This window comes from Neopsephotus bourkii, unplaced genomic scaffold (genome assembly GCF_033783945.1).
Source record: "Neopsephotus bourkii isolate Nb327-2 ecotype Australia unplaced genomic scaffold, CSIRO-AGI_Nbou_v1 NB_107, whole genome shotgun sequence".
NCBI classification, from domain to species: domain Eukaryota; kingdom Metazoa; phylum Chordata; class Aves; order Psittaciformes; family Psittacidae; genus Neopsephotus; species Neopsephotus bourkii.
Window position 1 is genome coordinate 2,762,649 of NW_026900624.1, and position 15,179 is coordinate 2,777,827.

Consider the following 15,179-nt stretch of genomic DNA (forward strand, 5'->3'; position numbering starts at 1 on the left):
GCTAAAATAATAGTAAAGGTATACCACTTCGTCATATTTAAGTGGAATCCTTAATGGAAAAGAAGGTGCACTAGGCGTTTATTTTCCCTGTTTAAAAAGGGAATTCCATCTTTATTTATATCCTTAGCTATGCATCAGTCTTCGAGGCTAGAATTGTAGTATGGCATTGGAAGTTGTTACATTAGTCCTTGCACGCAAACAAGCTTTATATTTCAACTAAATGAACAATAGAGATTTGAAGAAGCAATGAATCTGACATCGGGTATTAATAATTAGAAGTCTACTCTCATTAAATTCTACCCAGATGACATCAATAGGAGAAAAAGTTGACTTGAATAATTTGGTAAGCATTCAAGTTTATCTATTGCATCAAATTCCATGGTATGAACAAGCTTCTAAACTCAATGCCATCTTATCCCTAAATTAAGAGAATTGTAAAAATCAGAAAATCAGTGGGCCAGTGTTTTTCAATGAAGCATGGTAAGAGCTGCAAAAGTTGAGCAGTTCAAACTGACTTCTTTAGCTTTTTAAGCTTGGAGTATGTGGAATTTCAATCTTCATGCGTTGGATGCCCAAAGGAATTTAATGTAAATGCAGTTTATTTCTTTAAAATTGCAGACAGGATTGCAGTATGCATCAAATAAAAACTTCTTGGCAACTATCTTAACTGACTTTTGTTTCCACAGCCAATCTGTATACATTTTGTCCCAAATCTGGGCTTCTGTTTTGACCTTGGAGATAAATAGTTTAAAATCTACCCTATAAATATTCTCAACAGAAGGTAGACAATATACTCCAAGATACAGCAGTTTCTCACCAGCACACAGGAAAGGGAAAATACTGTAGTTTTCTAGTTCAGGTATCTGCATTAAATTAAAACACAGCAGACTTCTGGAGATTTAGTTTTTCACCTGAGACTTTTCTGTAACCACCTAACCTATTATTATAGTCTTTGACCGGGTACAGTGAGATAGTAAGTCATCTGTAGTAACTGCAGACTTAAGGACTAATACTTTATTACTTACTCAGACAGAACACTAAATTTCAAGTACTGATGAAGAGAATCTGTAGGAATGAGTCTTCCCATTCAGTTTAACAGGAAAGAGACCTGCATCATCTCTAGTGTTGTCAATAAGAAGCTTAGGCCTGAATTCAAAAAAGCACTTAATTCTAACCAAATTCAGGATGTTGAGGCATGTGCTTAACTTTAATCATATACTTAAGTCTCAGTTACATGATTAAACAGTGCAAGCTATAATACTGTCCTAGAAAAGAGGCTTTTTTGAGCCAAATTCTTAGTATGTAGCACAAATAAGACAAACAAACAGCACCCCTGATTTCTCTTGTTTCTGCGTTCAAAGCTTTCCTCTGAAAAAGATCACTAATTTTTATTTTGGCAGAAGAACTCTCACAAGGATAAGATACCTTTTTCTTAAAATCTGCCCTGTTCAGTCTCCAACAGTTGAATAAAATAGCATCCAGTATTCTTAGTTGAACATCACATTGTTGTCTAGGCAAAACAGTGATGATTTATTCCTTTAGAAAAGATAAGCAGCGATTTTGTTTACCTGTAACTTTGAAGAAAAGGAATGGAAGCTAGGGGAGCAGGCTGATGTTATTGCAGGGCTGATCTCTATCGCCTCTGAAAGGACAGTGAGATCAGGAAAGGGTCCTGACAACCAGTGAAAGAACTATCTTGTACCCATCTTTACAGAAAGCATAAAAGGATAATCAAGGAGCCACCCTTGCACTGGTCTCTTGGAAGGTGGCTTTGAAACACTTTTCTGAGCATATAAAGTAGGTGATTGCAAACAGGCATTATGGATTTATCAAAAGTGAATCACGCATACCAACCTGATTGCTGTGTAAAAATGACTAGACCTGTGGACAAGAGGAGGCTTGTCAATGCCATTTGCTTTGAGTTCAGCAACATAAAAGCTTGATGGACTTGCTCAGAGGGTATTAGCTAATGAATCATGCTCTACATGGAGACCTGTAACAGCTGGAGTACTGTGGGAGTCAATATTAGGACTCCCTGTTAACATCTTTAAAGAAGGACTCAGAGGAGGTGATGAAATGCTTCCTCATCAATTTAGGAAAAAGTAAACAACTTATGTGAGTCTAGCACAGAGCCTTGAATCACTTGTCCCATGAAGAAAGGCTGAGGAACAAGGCTTGCTTAGCCTGTTTAAGGAGGTCATCAGGAAGCCAGAGCAAGGCTCTTCTCAGTGGTGTGTGCTGGGAGGATGAGGGGCAATGGGCTTAAGCTGAAAAAAAGAGATGTTTAGGCTGGGTATAATGAGAAGCTTGTACACCATAAGGACACTCAGGCAGTGTTCAGAGATTTTTACCATTTCCATCCTTGGAGGTTTTCAAGACCTGACTGCATAATACCGTGGCCAACCTGTTTTGATAACATAGCTGACACTCTTTTGGGAAGAATTTTGGACTAGATAAAGTCCTGAAGGCCTTTCCAACTTATATTATTCTATGAGTTTATTTGTAAGCTTTTCTCTTTTTTTTTTTCATATCAAGAGTATTGGAAGAGCTACCTCCTTCTGAAGGCTGACTGGAATAAAATTCTGAATAACAGAGCACAGAATGTGGTTATATGCAGAATTCATTTATTTGATTAAAAAAATGAGAAAAAACAACTGAGATTCTCAGAGACATACGGGTAAGTAGGACGTTTTTAGCATTTTTTACACTATTCCATAAAAATATAACCAAAGTCCAAGACAATAGGGAAGAGAAGTTTGAGTACACATCATATATCCCACATTCAAAGAAGCCACAAATCTATATAAGAACACACTGAAAGACTATGTCAGCAGTCTTTTAAAGACCTAAATTCTGCTTATGAATACTCTAGTATAAAACTGGTGTAACCCAGAACTCAAACATTAAAATAATCAAAATTATAACATTCCTTACTATGAAAAATTCTTCACTGTGAGGGTGGAGAGACTTTGGAACAGGATATCTCATCCCTGGCAGTGTTCAAGGCCAGGTTGAATGGGGCTTTGAGCAACCTGGTCTAGTGGAATGTGTCCCTGCCCATAGAATGGTGTCGTGAAAATAGAGGATCTTTAAAGTCCCTTCCAACCCAAACCATTCTATGCTTTACCCTTCAAATGTGACTTGATCCAATTAGACGGCCAAATATTGTTACAGTAAAGAGAATGAGATCTCTCTCTCCAACATTATCCATCTTAGTGTCCCCATTTATCTTCAGTTTTCTTTTTAATTTAAAAAGCTAATGATGCAAAGAATAAATTGAAAAGAAAAAACATCAGTTATTACATACTCCTCTTACTATTTCATAGGCATGTGCAGTCAATTGTCAAAGTAAAGTAGCGAAAGAGGATGGAAAGACTTTGGCCAACTTAAGAAATACTCTATCAAAATTTCTGGGTTTATCACGTTAATAATACGATCTAATAAATGCTAAAAAATTATCTCAGTTTTAGAGAGTAAGGAACCCTGGGTTTATTCATAGTTCTCTCACAGTTCTGATTATTCAAATTAGTGTTTATAACCAATTATCTTAGTTTCTTCTATAGAATTACAGCTAATATATATTAAAAACTGATATATTTTTTTGTTAGTTAATCTTATCAAGGACTTGCTTAATAAAGAGGTGGACTCCAACATCTGAAGTGTTTTTCAGGCCTTGTGGGAGACTTACTTCTGAAATACTGGGTAAGGAACCAACCAGTAGCAAGAATTACTACTTCATGTTTCACAGTGCTGAAATTTAAAAGCGTATATATAAAGTATTGATCAGCAATATACAATTTTATTTTATATTTTCTTGTTTCATCTTTACACTAGAGATCTTCCTCTTTATCTTACTTTAATTCAGTCATCAACTGAAACAGTGATTCAGTAAGAAATATTTCTGTTTTCTTTCCATTACCAGCTGAATGAACAATTTAAATAACTTATTTTGCCACTTGCATATTTAAAATGAATTAAAGGCAAGATATAATGCCAGATTCTATTATTCCCAGGGTTTACTCCAAGTGAGTATATGAGCCAAGAGACAAAACATTTTTTTCTACAAAGAATATTTTCCTTCAGAAATATGTAGAATGAGTTATTCGGTTTCCTGCCAAATAGGAAAGATAAGAATATATATGATGTTGCATCATGCTTGCCAGATCAGCTGGACATTTAATGAAAAGGAGTCAGGGCCTGATCCAGCTCTCCCAGAGATGACTGGAAGTCTTTATTTCCATCAGCTCCAGTGAGAGTTAGATCTAGCCCCATCTGCATGTTTTCAGGCACAAGACCAATTTTCATTTCCTGACCTGTATGTATTTCCATTGAGAACATTAGTATTGTACAGACAGAGGAACAACTTATCAGAAGATTAAAATATCCAACACCTTTTTTAGTTAACATTCTGCAGACACAGCAACTTTACACTATTTGTTAAATATTTCTATCCACATCTTCAGTGTTATAGTGTAGCAAGCAAGAAGAACAAAAAAAAAATCAACTTTTTATTAAAAAAAAAGCACCTGCCATATTTGTATGAATGTATTATCAGACACATGCATTCATGCATGCACACGTAAGGCTTCATCTCTGCTATAAGGACAAAGAAGCTTATTAATGTGCATGAATCAAGAAGCTCTACATTGCAAGCCTTTATTTAGATGACTCTAAAGAATCAGATAGTGCTACTGATTATAAGTTAGATCACTGGAGGTTTCCTGAATCATTCCCGTGGAACTTGTCATTTTTTTTTAAATGAATGTCATCATTCATAAGGTCTGTCTGCTTATGCATACCCTACCTAACCTGAGGCATTTCATGTATATGTTTCAACTCCTTTAGCTTTAAATGAATCCTCTTCTGAAATACTAGAACCATAGGGTGTTATTGTAAGAGTAACTTCACACCAGTCTTTTGTGAAGGGCTCAGAGGCCACACAGTTTCTTTCCCACTCTCAAAATAACCAATAAAATATTTATAAAACCAGCTTGGACCACTCAGGGTGGTGTAGGCTGAACTTTTGTTCTTTGCTTATTACAGTAGCATAAATACCCCAAGTAGAATGTGTATGAGAGCTATCTTCTATAACACAAACCCCATCTGGCAAGTAATACATTAGATCTGCAATGCTTTCTATTGCCAGTCTCATCAAGTTGATTTGGAATTTGTTGCCTGAGTAGAGTGACTCATATGTTTACTGGCCCTGACAGGTGCTGGGCATCTTCCACACTCATTAAAGTTAATGATTTCAACAGCAGACAGGGGAAAATGTATGTTAAAGTACGTTTCCTCTTAACAGGTATTCCCAAGTTATCATCTAAGAGAATATGTCAGTGGTGTCAATTTTCTTCTGCAATCGCAAAACTAGCCTATAACCAAACCCTTAGCCCTTCATTTAAAAAATAACCCAATTATCTTCACAGGAACTCCTTGTTGGAGTAAGGCAAGTAAAAAAGAAAAATGCACTGTACACAGAGTTTACCACATAAAAGCTAGGTTTCTTGCCATAAAGCTAATCACATCCTCACCGGAACAGAGGAATTAACATACTGGAAAAAAGCCAGTTATCTTATAGAAATATATGCCTTTAAGCAAGCTCTAAGTAAGCATTCTCACAATAGCCACAGCTTTGGCATCATTTCTATCCCAACAAGCCACAGCTGCTCAACTAGAGACTTCTGACTTCATGTTAGATAAGTAATGAGAAGTTTTACGCAGTGATGCCAGAGCCTGTCCTTTGATATCAACACAGCAAAGTACAGTTGTTGACCAGCTACAGCCAAAAGATACGCCACTAAGTTATACTAGTTAGCTAAAAATATTCAGGCAAAAACTTCACAGGCTTGTACCATGACATTAGACTGTCAACCAAGATACGGTGAGACTGAGACCTCACAGGAATCTGTGTATTCATACAAACCCAAGAAATTAGGAGAACTGAATCTTTAACTACAGAGAGACCTCTACTTTGATGCCTGCCCAAACACTAGATCTGCACTATTAATATGACAAAGTCCTGTCCACTGGCTTCCACCCAACAAGACAGAAGTACTGAGCCAGAGACTTCACAGAAACGTGTGCCTAAGTATCAAGCTGCCATGCAAAACTTCTGAGCTAATGATCTTGTAATGAGTATAACATATAGCCATCTGAAGGAGGAAAAAGACCAAAACTTCTAAAAATTAGTCAGAAGAACTATTTCAGTCTTAAATATTCACTTTTAATGTCTAATTGTGCAGGATCTTCCAAAGACAAACATAATGGTACATTTCCACAGTTAACATTCAACACAACAACTCAATAAAAGAAACGGTCTGTTTCCTTTTCAAGAGTTCACACACAAATATTACCCTTATAATGTTGAGGTACAATTGAGGTACAAACCACTGCACAACACGTCTTCCAAACCCAGACTAATGTGATATTTGCTGGAAAGATTTTGAGACCAAAAAAAAAAAAAAAAAGTGATTGCAACAGAATTAGTAAGCAAAATGTTGACTAACGGAAACCTGCTCAGATATTTGGAATATATTTCAGTAATTCAGATGGTAGACAGTAAATTGTAAGATGAATGCATTTATTTGAATTTTACCTTAACCCAAATGAAACCTTCTGCCATATGAATAACTGCTCTCTTTGAGTAACTGTAAGACGGCAAATGTCAAAGTAATTTAATTCTTAATGAAGTTTATAAATAGATTGAGATGACTCTGGCAAACGTGACCAGAAAATACTTTAATGACTATATAAAGAAATAATTACCTATTTTTTGTTTCCAAAATTACTTTCGAATTAAGTATTAATGAAAATCAGGATTTTTTTCAGATCAAAATGCCTATATCAATTTCCAAAACAGGATTTTGTCTCCTTTTAGGACATTGGAGAAAGTCAGCATTCAGATGTCCCAAAAACATGAAGTAAACATTTTCTTTCTGAGTGTTACTTTTCCATTCACATGGGCACAAGCAGTAATTGGAGAAAACAATACTCTAGGAAAGCCTTTCCCTTCTCAGTGTCTGAAAGTGTTTATTCCCACGTTTATAGTGCTTGATCTTTAATTCTTCCTCATTTTCTTTTTGCACATAATTTTCATAGCTTTCTTTTACATTAATTTCTAACTTTCAATGCTACAATTTCTGTTTCATATAAGCAAGGTAATCACTTAACTGCCTCATGACTACAGAAGTCTAGTGTTCTACAGCATTAATTGCTGACTTGTTTCTCAATTTCACTTAAGTTAGAAAAACTTGAACAGCGTCAGCTGCTTTATCCATCTTTCACAGCCTTTGATCCCTCATTTCGAAGGCCTAGAGTGCTCTTTAATGTGTAAGGGAAGACCTCTACATACTACTATGTAAGAGTCCCTGCTCATGTTGGACAAGATCCGAAGCCCATTGAAGTAACTGAAAGTCTTTCTATTGTTATCTGTGGAGTTTGTTTGGGCTCAGCAGGTGAAAGGCAGTCACACTGAGATGAAAGATTCACTGGAAACACTTCACAATCTTGATGGTCATCAGCAGAAGAAAGGGATAGTTAAGTTCTTTCATAAATTGCAGCAGCAAATTCATTGGACCAGACCTGAAAACTGGAGTATTTTCCACTTCAGATACTCTCAACGTTTAACCAAACTAAACTGTTTCCTCCTACCTGGAAACTGGACATGGTTTTAGAATACTTTGGCTTTGCTAGTGCATGTGACATGCAGGGAATAAGCAGTGGTTAACCAGGCCTAACGGACCAAGTCTACAGGAACTTACGAGTGCTTAGGAAATAGACCTCAACCCATACTGGGAGAAAAAAAAAGAAACGCTTGTTCTTAGGTTTGAAATATTCGTAGAAAAACCTAAACACAGTTCAATCTAAAATGATAAACCAGATATTATTTTTCCATTTATACTGGAAGCACCATCACAACGTCACAAATGTGTAACTGCAGCATGACTAAAGATGCCATTGTTACCTATGAACAGGAAATCACTACAATAAAAGCAGTTTTCTTTACTGTTAAAAAAGTTCTGAAATTCTAGGTCATAACAATGAATCCCTGTGGTGATATTATCTTCCTAAATATTCACCACTCCACAGATTAGATCCTGAATGAACTGTCAACCACATTCCAGTACAAATTGCTTTACTTTCCAGAGCTAACAAAGTGAAAAAAGCCTTTCAATGGCACTGCAGGGCTGCATAACACCAGACCCCTAGCAAGCAACTTATAAAGCTAAAAAGGAGAACCAAAAAGTACCTTTTGCAAGCTATCAATCAAAGACAATCACAGTATAATGAAACTCACATCCAGCACAAGTAAAAAGAATAAGTTGCACCTTACTTCATTTGAATTTTCTGTTGCAATGTTTTTATTTTTCAGCTTTTTCTGTAGTAGTTTGATTTCATACTCTGGTCTGGGATGCTCCTGAAAAAGACAAAAAACAATGAAATAGGTGATTATTATCAAGAGAAAAGAAGAAGGGGAAAAAAAAGAGTTCTGATCATTTATTCATTATATAAGCCATCAAGATGATTCAACACCACAACACCTTTTAGACATTACAGGATGCAGGGAAAAAGTGTTTGTGGGTTGCACAGTACTTACTAGTCCTCCTTAGGGGAGGAAATAAAATTGGAGAATGGAGGGATCTAGATCACTTGGGGAGGAACATCTGTGGAAAAACAGAGGGATAAAGGGATAAAAATGACTGGTCACATCTCAATAGCTTGCTGGTCTGTATGGGGTCTGACCATCAGTCACTGGAGCAAGTACAGGTGTGAAGCTGAGTATATAAGTGCTAGTGGAGAGTATATAAGTGCTAGTGGAGATAAAGCTGGAGTAGTTAGCAAGTAGGTGAAGTTGCCAGTAACTAAGGAAGTCTCTAAAGGTAAGACCATAGTGGGGTTGGCTATCAGGAGGATGAGGGGAGCCAATCGCCAAACAGACCACAAGGTCTGTGGGTCTCTTAGGAGTGTGACCCACTGAAGTGTGTATGTATGTGTCTGTGTGTGTGTTTTCAAGCCCATGACCAGCTGCTGAGGGACCAGGGAAGTCCCAGCCAGCTCTGGTAGAGCAGGATGCATATGTGACTAAGCAAGTAGAGAAAGGCATTAGCATTGAGGGCTTGTACCTCTGGGTGCCAGCAACTGGGGAGGCTGAGGGAGCCCAGCTGCTGGAGGGGCTTGCATTGTGCAGATGTGTATATATATATATGCTCTCACCAACAGACCTCCATCCCGTGCAGGATAAGGAGGTTGTGCTGTCTGTGTTTCTGTGCCTCCTGCATGTGTCTGTGTAGCTGGCAACATATGCATGTGGTGTATATGTGCGTGCACATGTCTACTGGGAATAAATGCTTAGCCTAACTACAGGTTGGACCCGGGGGCATGGAGCTGTGTCTGCCTTGCCTCTTTTGGATCTGGCCTGGCTTCCCAATTTGATAACCTTTCAAGGTTTCCTTGCAAATTATATTTTTCTTTTCCGAATTAGAACATAAATTAAACATGGTAGCACAAACCTATCAAGATTTTTAAGAGAGCAGCTCATAAAAAAAGACAAATTATATGTGTCTCCTCATTCTACCAAGTTCTGGATTCATTAAGAGCCTGGAATTTGGATTTTATGCCTCCCACAAAAAGGCTATTCCTACAGCATTGGTCATACCATCCACACTTACTATAATTGGAACATATGCTTATGAGTCCACTCAGTAAACTGACTTACTAACCCTTTCAAATGAATATGATGTCAACAAAAATAATATAAAATTTTTTTTTTAAAGTAATTAATCCTTATGGACAATAAAATGAGTTATAGGAGTCTTCCTTGGGTGATACATGCGCTGTTCATTTTCTGTTCTATGTAACATTTTCACTACACCAGACACCATCCTGAGTATTTTCTGTTGCACACTAGTGCACAGACATAGTGAGAATTCCAATTTATTTTTTTATCCTGATAATGAGATTTTCATGTAACGTTAAATAGGTATGTGAGCACACTAGCATTTAAATAACTGCTCTAAATGAATATTTTTCTTTTTGAACTCTATGAACAAGTCACATGTATGTTGTCCCTAAAGACAGACACAGAAATTGTATGTGCATTCCATTGCTCCCATGGAGTCTGGTACTAACATGGGAGGCTTGAGGGAACATTTTTTTGCTAAAGCTCAGGTACCAATATATCTCTGAAACTTGCACTACAATGCTACACCAAGCAAATATAATAAAACTGCTAGCATGACAGTTTGTTTTACCCTTGCAATTTCTTGTACTATTCAAATTAATAAAACATGTTCTGAGGGTGCAAGTGTGACACTATTTGCATCACAGAGTTCTTTTACATTACTCATGCCTCACATAAAAATCAATACCACAATGAATGAAGTTCAGAAAGCATTATAGCACTTCTTGTCACAAGGGTCGCTGTCGTTATTACTTACAAAAGTGCTACGTGTGTATGTGGAACTCCAAGAAATAATGAGGCATGAGTAATCTCTGACATTACGAAAGTTCATTAGCAGCAAAAAATGGTGGTGAGTAGGATGAGGAAAGGAAAGACAAAGGTACAATTCAACACTGCAACAATACAACAATAAGTGTTTAAAGATGCTGTAGTCAATGCCTATATCTCAATATTATTTTTTTTAAGTTTTCACTAGCTTGTTGATCTGCATTAATTTGTATCATGTTTCCTTAAATAAGGTACTAAGGTCAAATGGAAGAAATGTCTTTAGACTTACAGGATGAAGGCATCAGGCATGGCTGGCTACATGAGAGGAGACAGCCTGATGAAAGTAGGGAAATGAGATAAATTAAGCTGTAAGAAACTGAGATCAAATCACACTATGGGAGCACCTGCAGAGCTGAATTGGCTTTCTTCCTTTTTTCTCATTTTCTGCTAAGCAAAGCATTCTGGGACACCAGAAGCAGCTGCCAGAGGTCAGAGCAACTTTTGAAAATTGGCTTGAAAGAAACACTGTGAGAAAATAAAATGCCAAGCAAAGCATTGTACTGTAAGTTACATTTTTGCTATTGATAGTTTTGCTTTGAGTGCATATTGTGTTCAAATTTGCTCAAGTTACGTTTAGTTTTCTTAGTAAGACATTTCAATGTCCTTTTAACTCCATTTCATGTACCTGCATCTGGATTGGGAAATTAGTTGATCTGTCTTCACTGAATCTGCCAAGTCATCTTACCCTTGACTGAAAAAAACAGTGCCTCCTGGAACATATTTATCTATATATTCCTTTTCTGAGTATATTTCATGAAACATTTCTTTACAATACAGATTTAGAGGTACTTGATCCTTGATACATGGATGTAAAGGAACAATTTCACTCTGCTGTAAAGACAGTGTGATTTAGAAACAATTCTTTGTCTGAAAATGGGAAGAGTTCAACACTTATAACAATAAGCTAGAAATAGTTGTGATGACTCGAAGACCAAATGTCCATGTAGGGATAAATATGAATCCCACAATTTTGGAAGCTTGCCAGTACAGCTGCCAGACACTTATTGAAAACCATGTGAGCCAAGGTACTTTGAGGCCAAATGAGTGTTTAGAGTAGAAAACGATAATTCCCATCCTGAAAACAAAGAGCCAAATCATGATTTTTTTACTTAGACAAAACTCATATTGACGTCAGTGGGAGTTTTCCCTGAGAATGTTCTCCCAGATTTGCCTCAAACACACAACATGTGTATCCATTATACATTACATATTAAGGCTGTGTAGGTAATGATCCAGTTTGATAAAAATATATAATGCAAGCTTATCTCTCCTTAATTTTTCTTTGATTTAGGAAGAGACTGATTATGGAATTTTATAAAGCATGCATGGCAAACACGTCTGGATTTGCCCAAAGAAGTGATAAATGCTCATTCCTTGCAGTGTTCAAGGCTAGGCTGGACAGGCCTTGGGTGACATGGTCTAGTGTGAGGCGTCTCTGCCCATGGCAGGGGACTTGGAACTGGATGATCTTTAAGTCCTATCCAACCCTTACTATTCTATGATTGCAAAGGAAAAATTAGAACCTTAGAATATATCCCAAGTTAACAGACCAAAGTAGTTGTAAGCAAAAATTAATCCATCATGCTGCTTCATTTCTACACTTTATGGAAAGTCAAAGAAATGCTGCAAATTCATTGAGCAGCCTTGTTCTAATATGCTGAACACAAGCAGAACAGCAAAGCAATGGGCACTGGTAGGAAGGTAGGTTTCCACAAATGAGAACAAATGAGCTGGAACGACCCAACTCCTGATCCAACTCAAGATGGAAACTTGGAATGGACAGCCCAGCTGTTCTCTGATGCAAGATAGATAGTTAATTATTACAATACATTATTTCTTAATTATTTCTTATGAGCTGGCAACAGTGGGTAGTGGAGGAGAAGTCTACGGAAGAGAGTGTCATTCACACCAGTGATCTGTGTAGATTTTCCTAGTAATGAGATGCTCATCCAAGGAAAAGCACTTTTATATCTCAGCACATATGAAGGGATCACTGGTAGATGTTCACCGTCTTTTAAACCCAGATCACTTGCACTTGTTTGATTTATGCAAAATTAAAACATAAGCTTGAATAAGTTAAATGCTGTTTCAAGTTCAGGAATGTTAAAAGACAAAAGCCACTGTACAAGAGAGGAAGTTGGCTATAAAAGGTATTCTAAAGCAACGTAAATCTGAAGTAGATAAAACAAAAGAACCCATAAGGTCTGTTAAGGAAATGTATTTGCTGTATGGATAAATAGGTAGATATAATGCCTTTGTTTGTTCACATTGAGCAAGAAAAGTAGGAGTGTTAAGTAGGAGTGCTTTGGAGGATTACCTGCAAAACTAAATTCTGAAATATGGCCTCAGGTTTTTAAGTGATTTTTGTTTATGAAATAGTATTTCCCAGCACTATTTATGATAGTTATGGATTTTTTATTTCCATGGAGTTTTTTTCATTTCAGCCTCTGTGCACCTGGAATCTATGGCTTACAGGCAATCTGCCTTACTAGGTAAAAGCAACGGGACTCTATGTATCATTCTTAGATACACTTCCTAAAACATCTTAAATCACATATATCAGAGGCAAGATAACAAAAGCTTTATAATACCTAGAATTATCTGGTTCCAGAAGATCTATATTCTGACCAACCACTCTCTTTCCAAACCTTTGTGAATTTTGCAAGTTAATCCATGATCCAGATTAGAGCATTGTTTCCCCTCTAATGTGAAGAAATACAGATAGATTAGCTAAACTGAACAACCTCTTTGTTCATAAATATTTGTTCAGCCTTTATTAATTTGTTTCAGCCACACCAGGGCCTCTTTAATTGTTTCCCATAAATATCTGGATGACTGGATTTACAGCCAGGCATGTCAATGAATATACCTTACTTGAAGCAAATACGAATGTTGAATTTGTAGTTTGAATTGTAGTCACAAGCTTTTATGCTTGAAGCTTGAGGTTTTTGGCTTGAGTTTCACTGCAGCATAAGCCTATCCAAGCCTGGGCTGCCATATTCACAGACTCAATTTCACCTTATACAAGCCACACATTTCCATTTCTGTCCTTACCACAAGACCAGCGCATATGCAGCTGCATGACATGATCAGGATAAGAACTCCTACCCATCATAGACCCAGCTACCCTTCAGCTGTATCAGCTGTCTGAACTGTTCACCACTCAGCTGTGTGATTTCTAGCATGCCTGTAAAAGAAAGAATAAGATTGCATGGCTGAGACAGTAGCACCATGGTAGTGTGGAGATAGCTTGGCTTAAACTGCTATGCAGCTGCAATCTATAAATGAAGTTGCACGCTACAGAGAAGATGATTTAATGACTTGTCATTGCTAAGACGGACTTCCTAACTCACACATTCTTCTCTTTCACTGCCCAATGCCCTGATGGTACTATGTGAAAACATATCTGATTAATTGGTCTCCTCCACCACAGACACTGTCCACTTTATTTCTGGAATAACTTCTCCACAAGTTTAGTCAGTAGGTTCAGGTATCGGGTGAGACACTAGAATTGAAAAGTATACAAGTAAGGAGGGGATCTCTACCTCGTGGTATCAGTGAACTGTTGAAACATTTTATTCAGCTTCACCTTGTGAGACAAGATCTTCCAAACAGAGACTTCAGAGAACAACATTGCCAATATATTGGATCTGGTTTGAGACCATCTTAAGAACCTGAACAAGTCCCTGGGACCTGATGAAATCCATCCAGGGTCCTGAAGGAGCTGGCGAATGAAGTTGCTCAGCCACTGGCCATCATATTTGAAAAATCATGGCAGTCAGGTGAAGTTCCCAATGACTGGAAAAAGGGAAATATAACCCCCATTTTCAAGGGGAAAATGGATGATGCAGGGAATTACAGACCAGTCAGTCTCACCTCTGTGCCTGGCAAAATCTTGGAGCAGATTCTCCTGGGAGGCATGCTAAGGCACATGAAAATCAACAAGGTGCTTGGTGACAGCCAGTATGGCTTCACTAAGGGGAAATCCTGCCTGAGCAGGTTCCTGTGTACCTTCTATGATGGGGCTACAGAAAAGATGGACAGCGGTAGAGCAGCTGACATCATCTACCTGGATTTGTGCAAAGCGTTTGACACTGTCCCACACGACATCCTTGTCTCTAAATTGAAGAGACATCAATTTGATGGATAAAACACTCAGTGGATAAAGAACTGGCTGGACACCTGCACGCAAAGAGTTGGGGGTGTTGGTTGATAAGAAACTTAACATAAACCGGCTTCAGTGTGTGTTCGCAGCCCAGAAAGCCACCTGTATCCTGGGCTACATCAAAAGGAGTGTGACCAGCAGGTCAAAGGAGGTGATCCTGCCCCTCTATTCTGCTCTCCTGAGACCTCACTTGGAGTATTGTGTGCAGTTCTGGTGTCCTCAACATAAAAAGGACATGGAACTGTTGGAACAAGTCCAGAGGAGGGCCACGAGGATGATCAGGGGGCTGGAGCACCTCCTGTATGAAGACAGGCTGAGAAAGTTGGGTCTGTTGAGCCTGGAGAAGAGAAGGCTGCGTGGAGACCTCAGAGCAGCCTTCCAGTATCTGAAGGGGGCTTATAAAGATGCTGGGGAGGGACTCTTCATTAGGGACTGTAGTGATAGGACAAGGGGTAATGGGTTAAAACTTAAAGAGGGGAAGTTTAGATTGGATATAAGGAAGAAATT

General features: G+C 37.9%; 1 protein-coding gene across 1 annotated transcript in view; it reads right to left on the reverse strand.

Moving 5' to 3' along the window:
- The window catches only part of ANO2 (anoctamin 2), a 182,092-nt gene that overhangs the window by 84,770 nt on the left and 82,143 nt on the right, over positions 1-15,179 (reverse strand). The window contains exon 14 of the mRNA XM_061357995.1: positions 8,333-8,416. Within this exon, the coding sequence (XP_061213979.1) occupies positions 8,333-8,416 (84 nt within the window). The remainder of the gene's footprint in view (positions 1-8,332; positions 8,417-15,179) is intronic.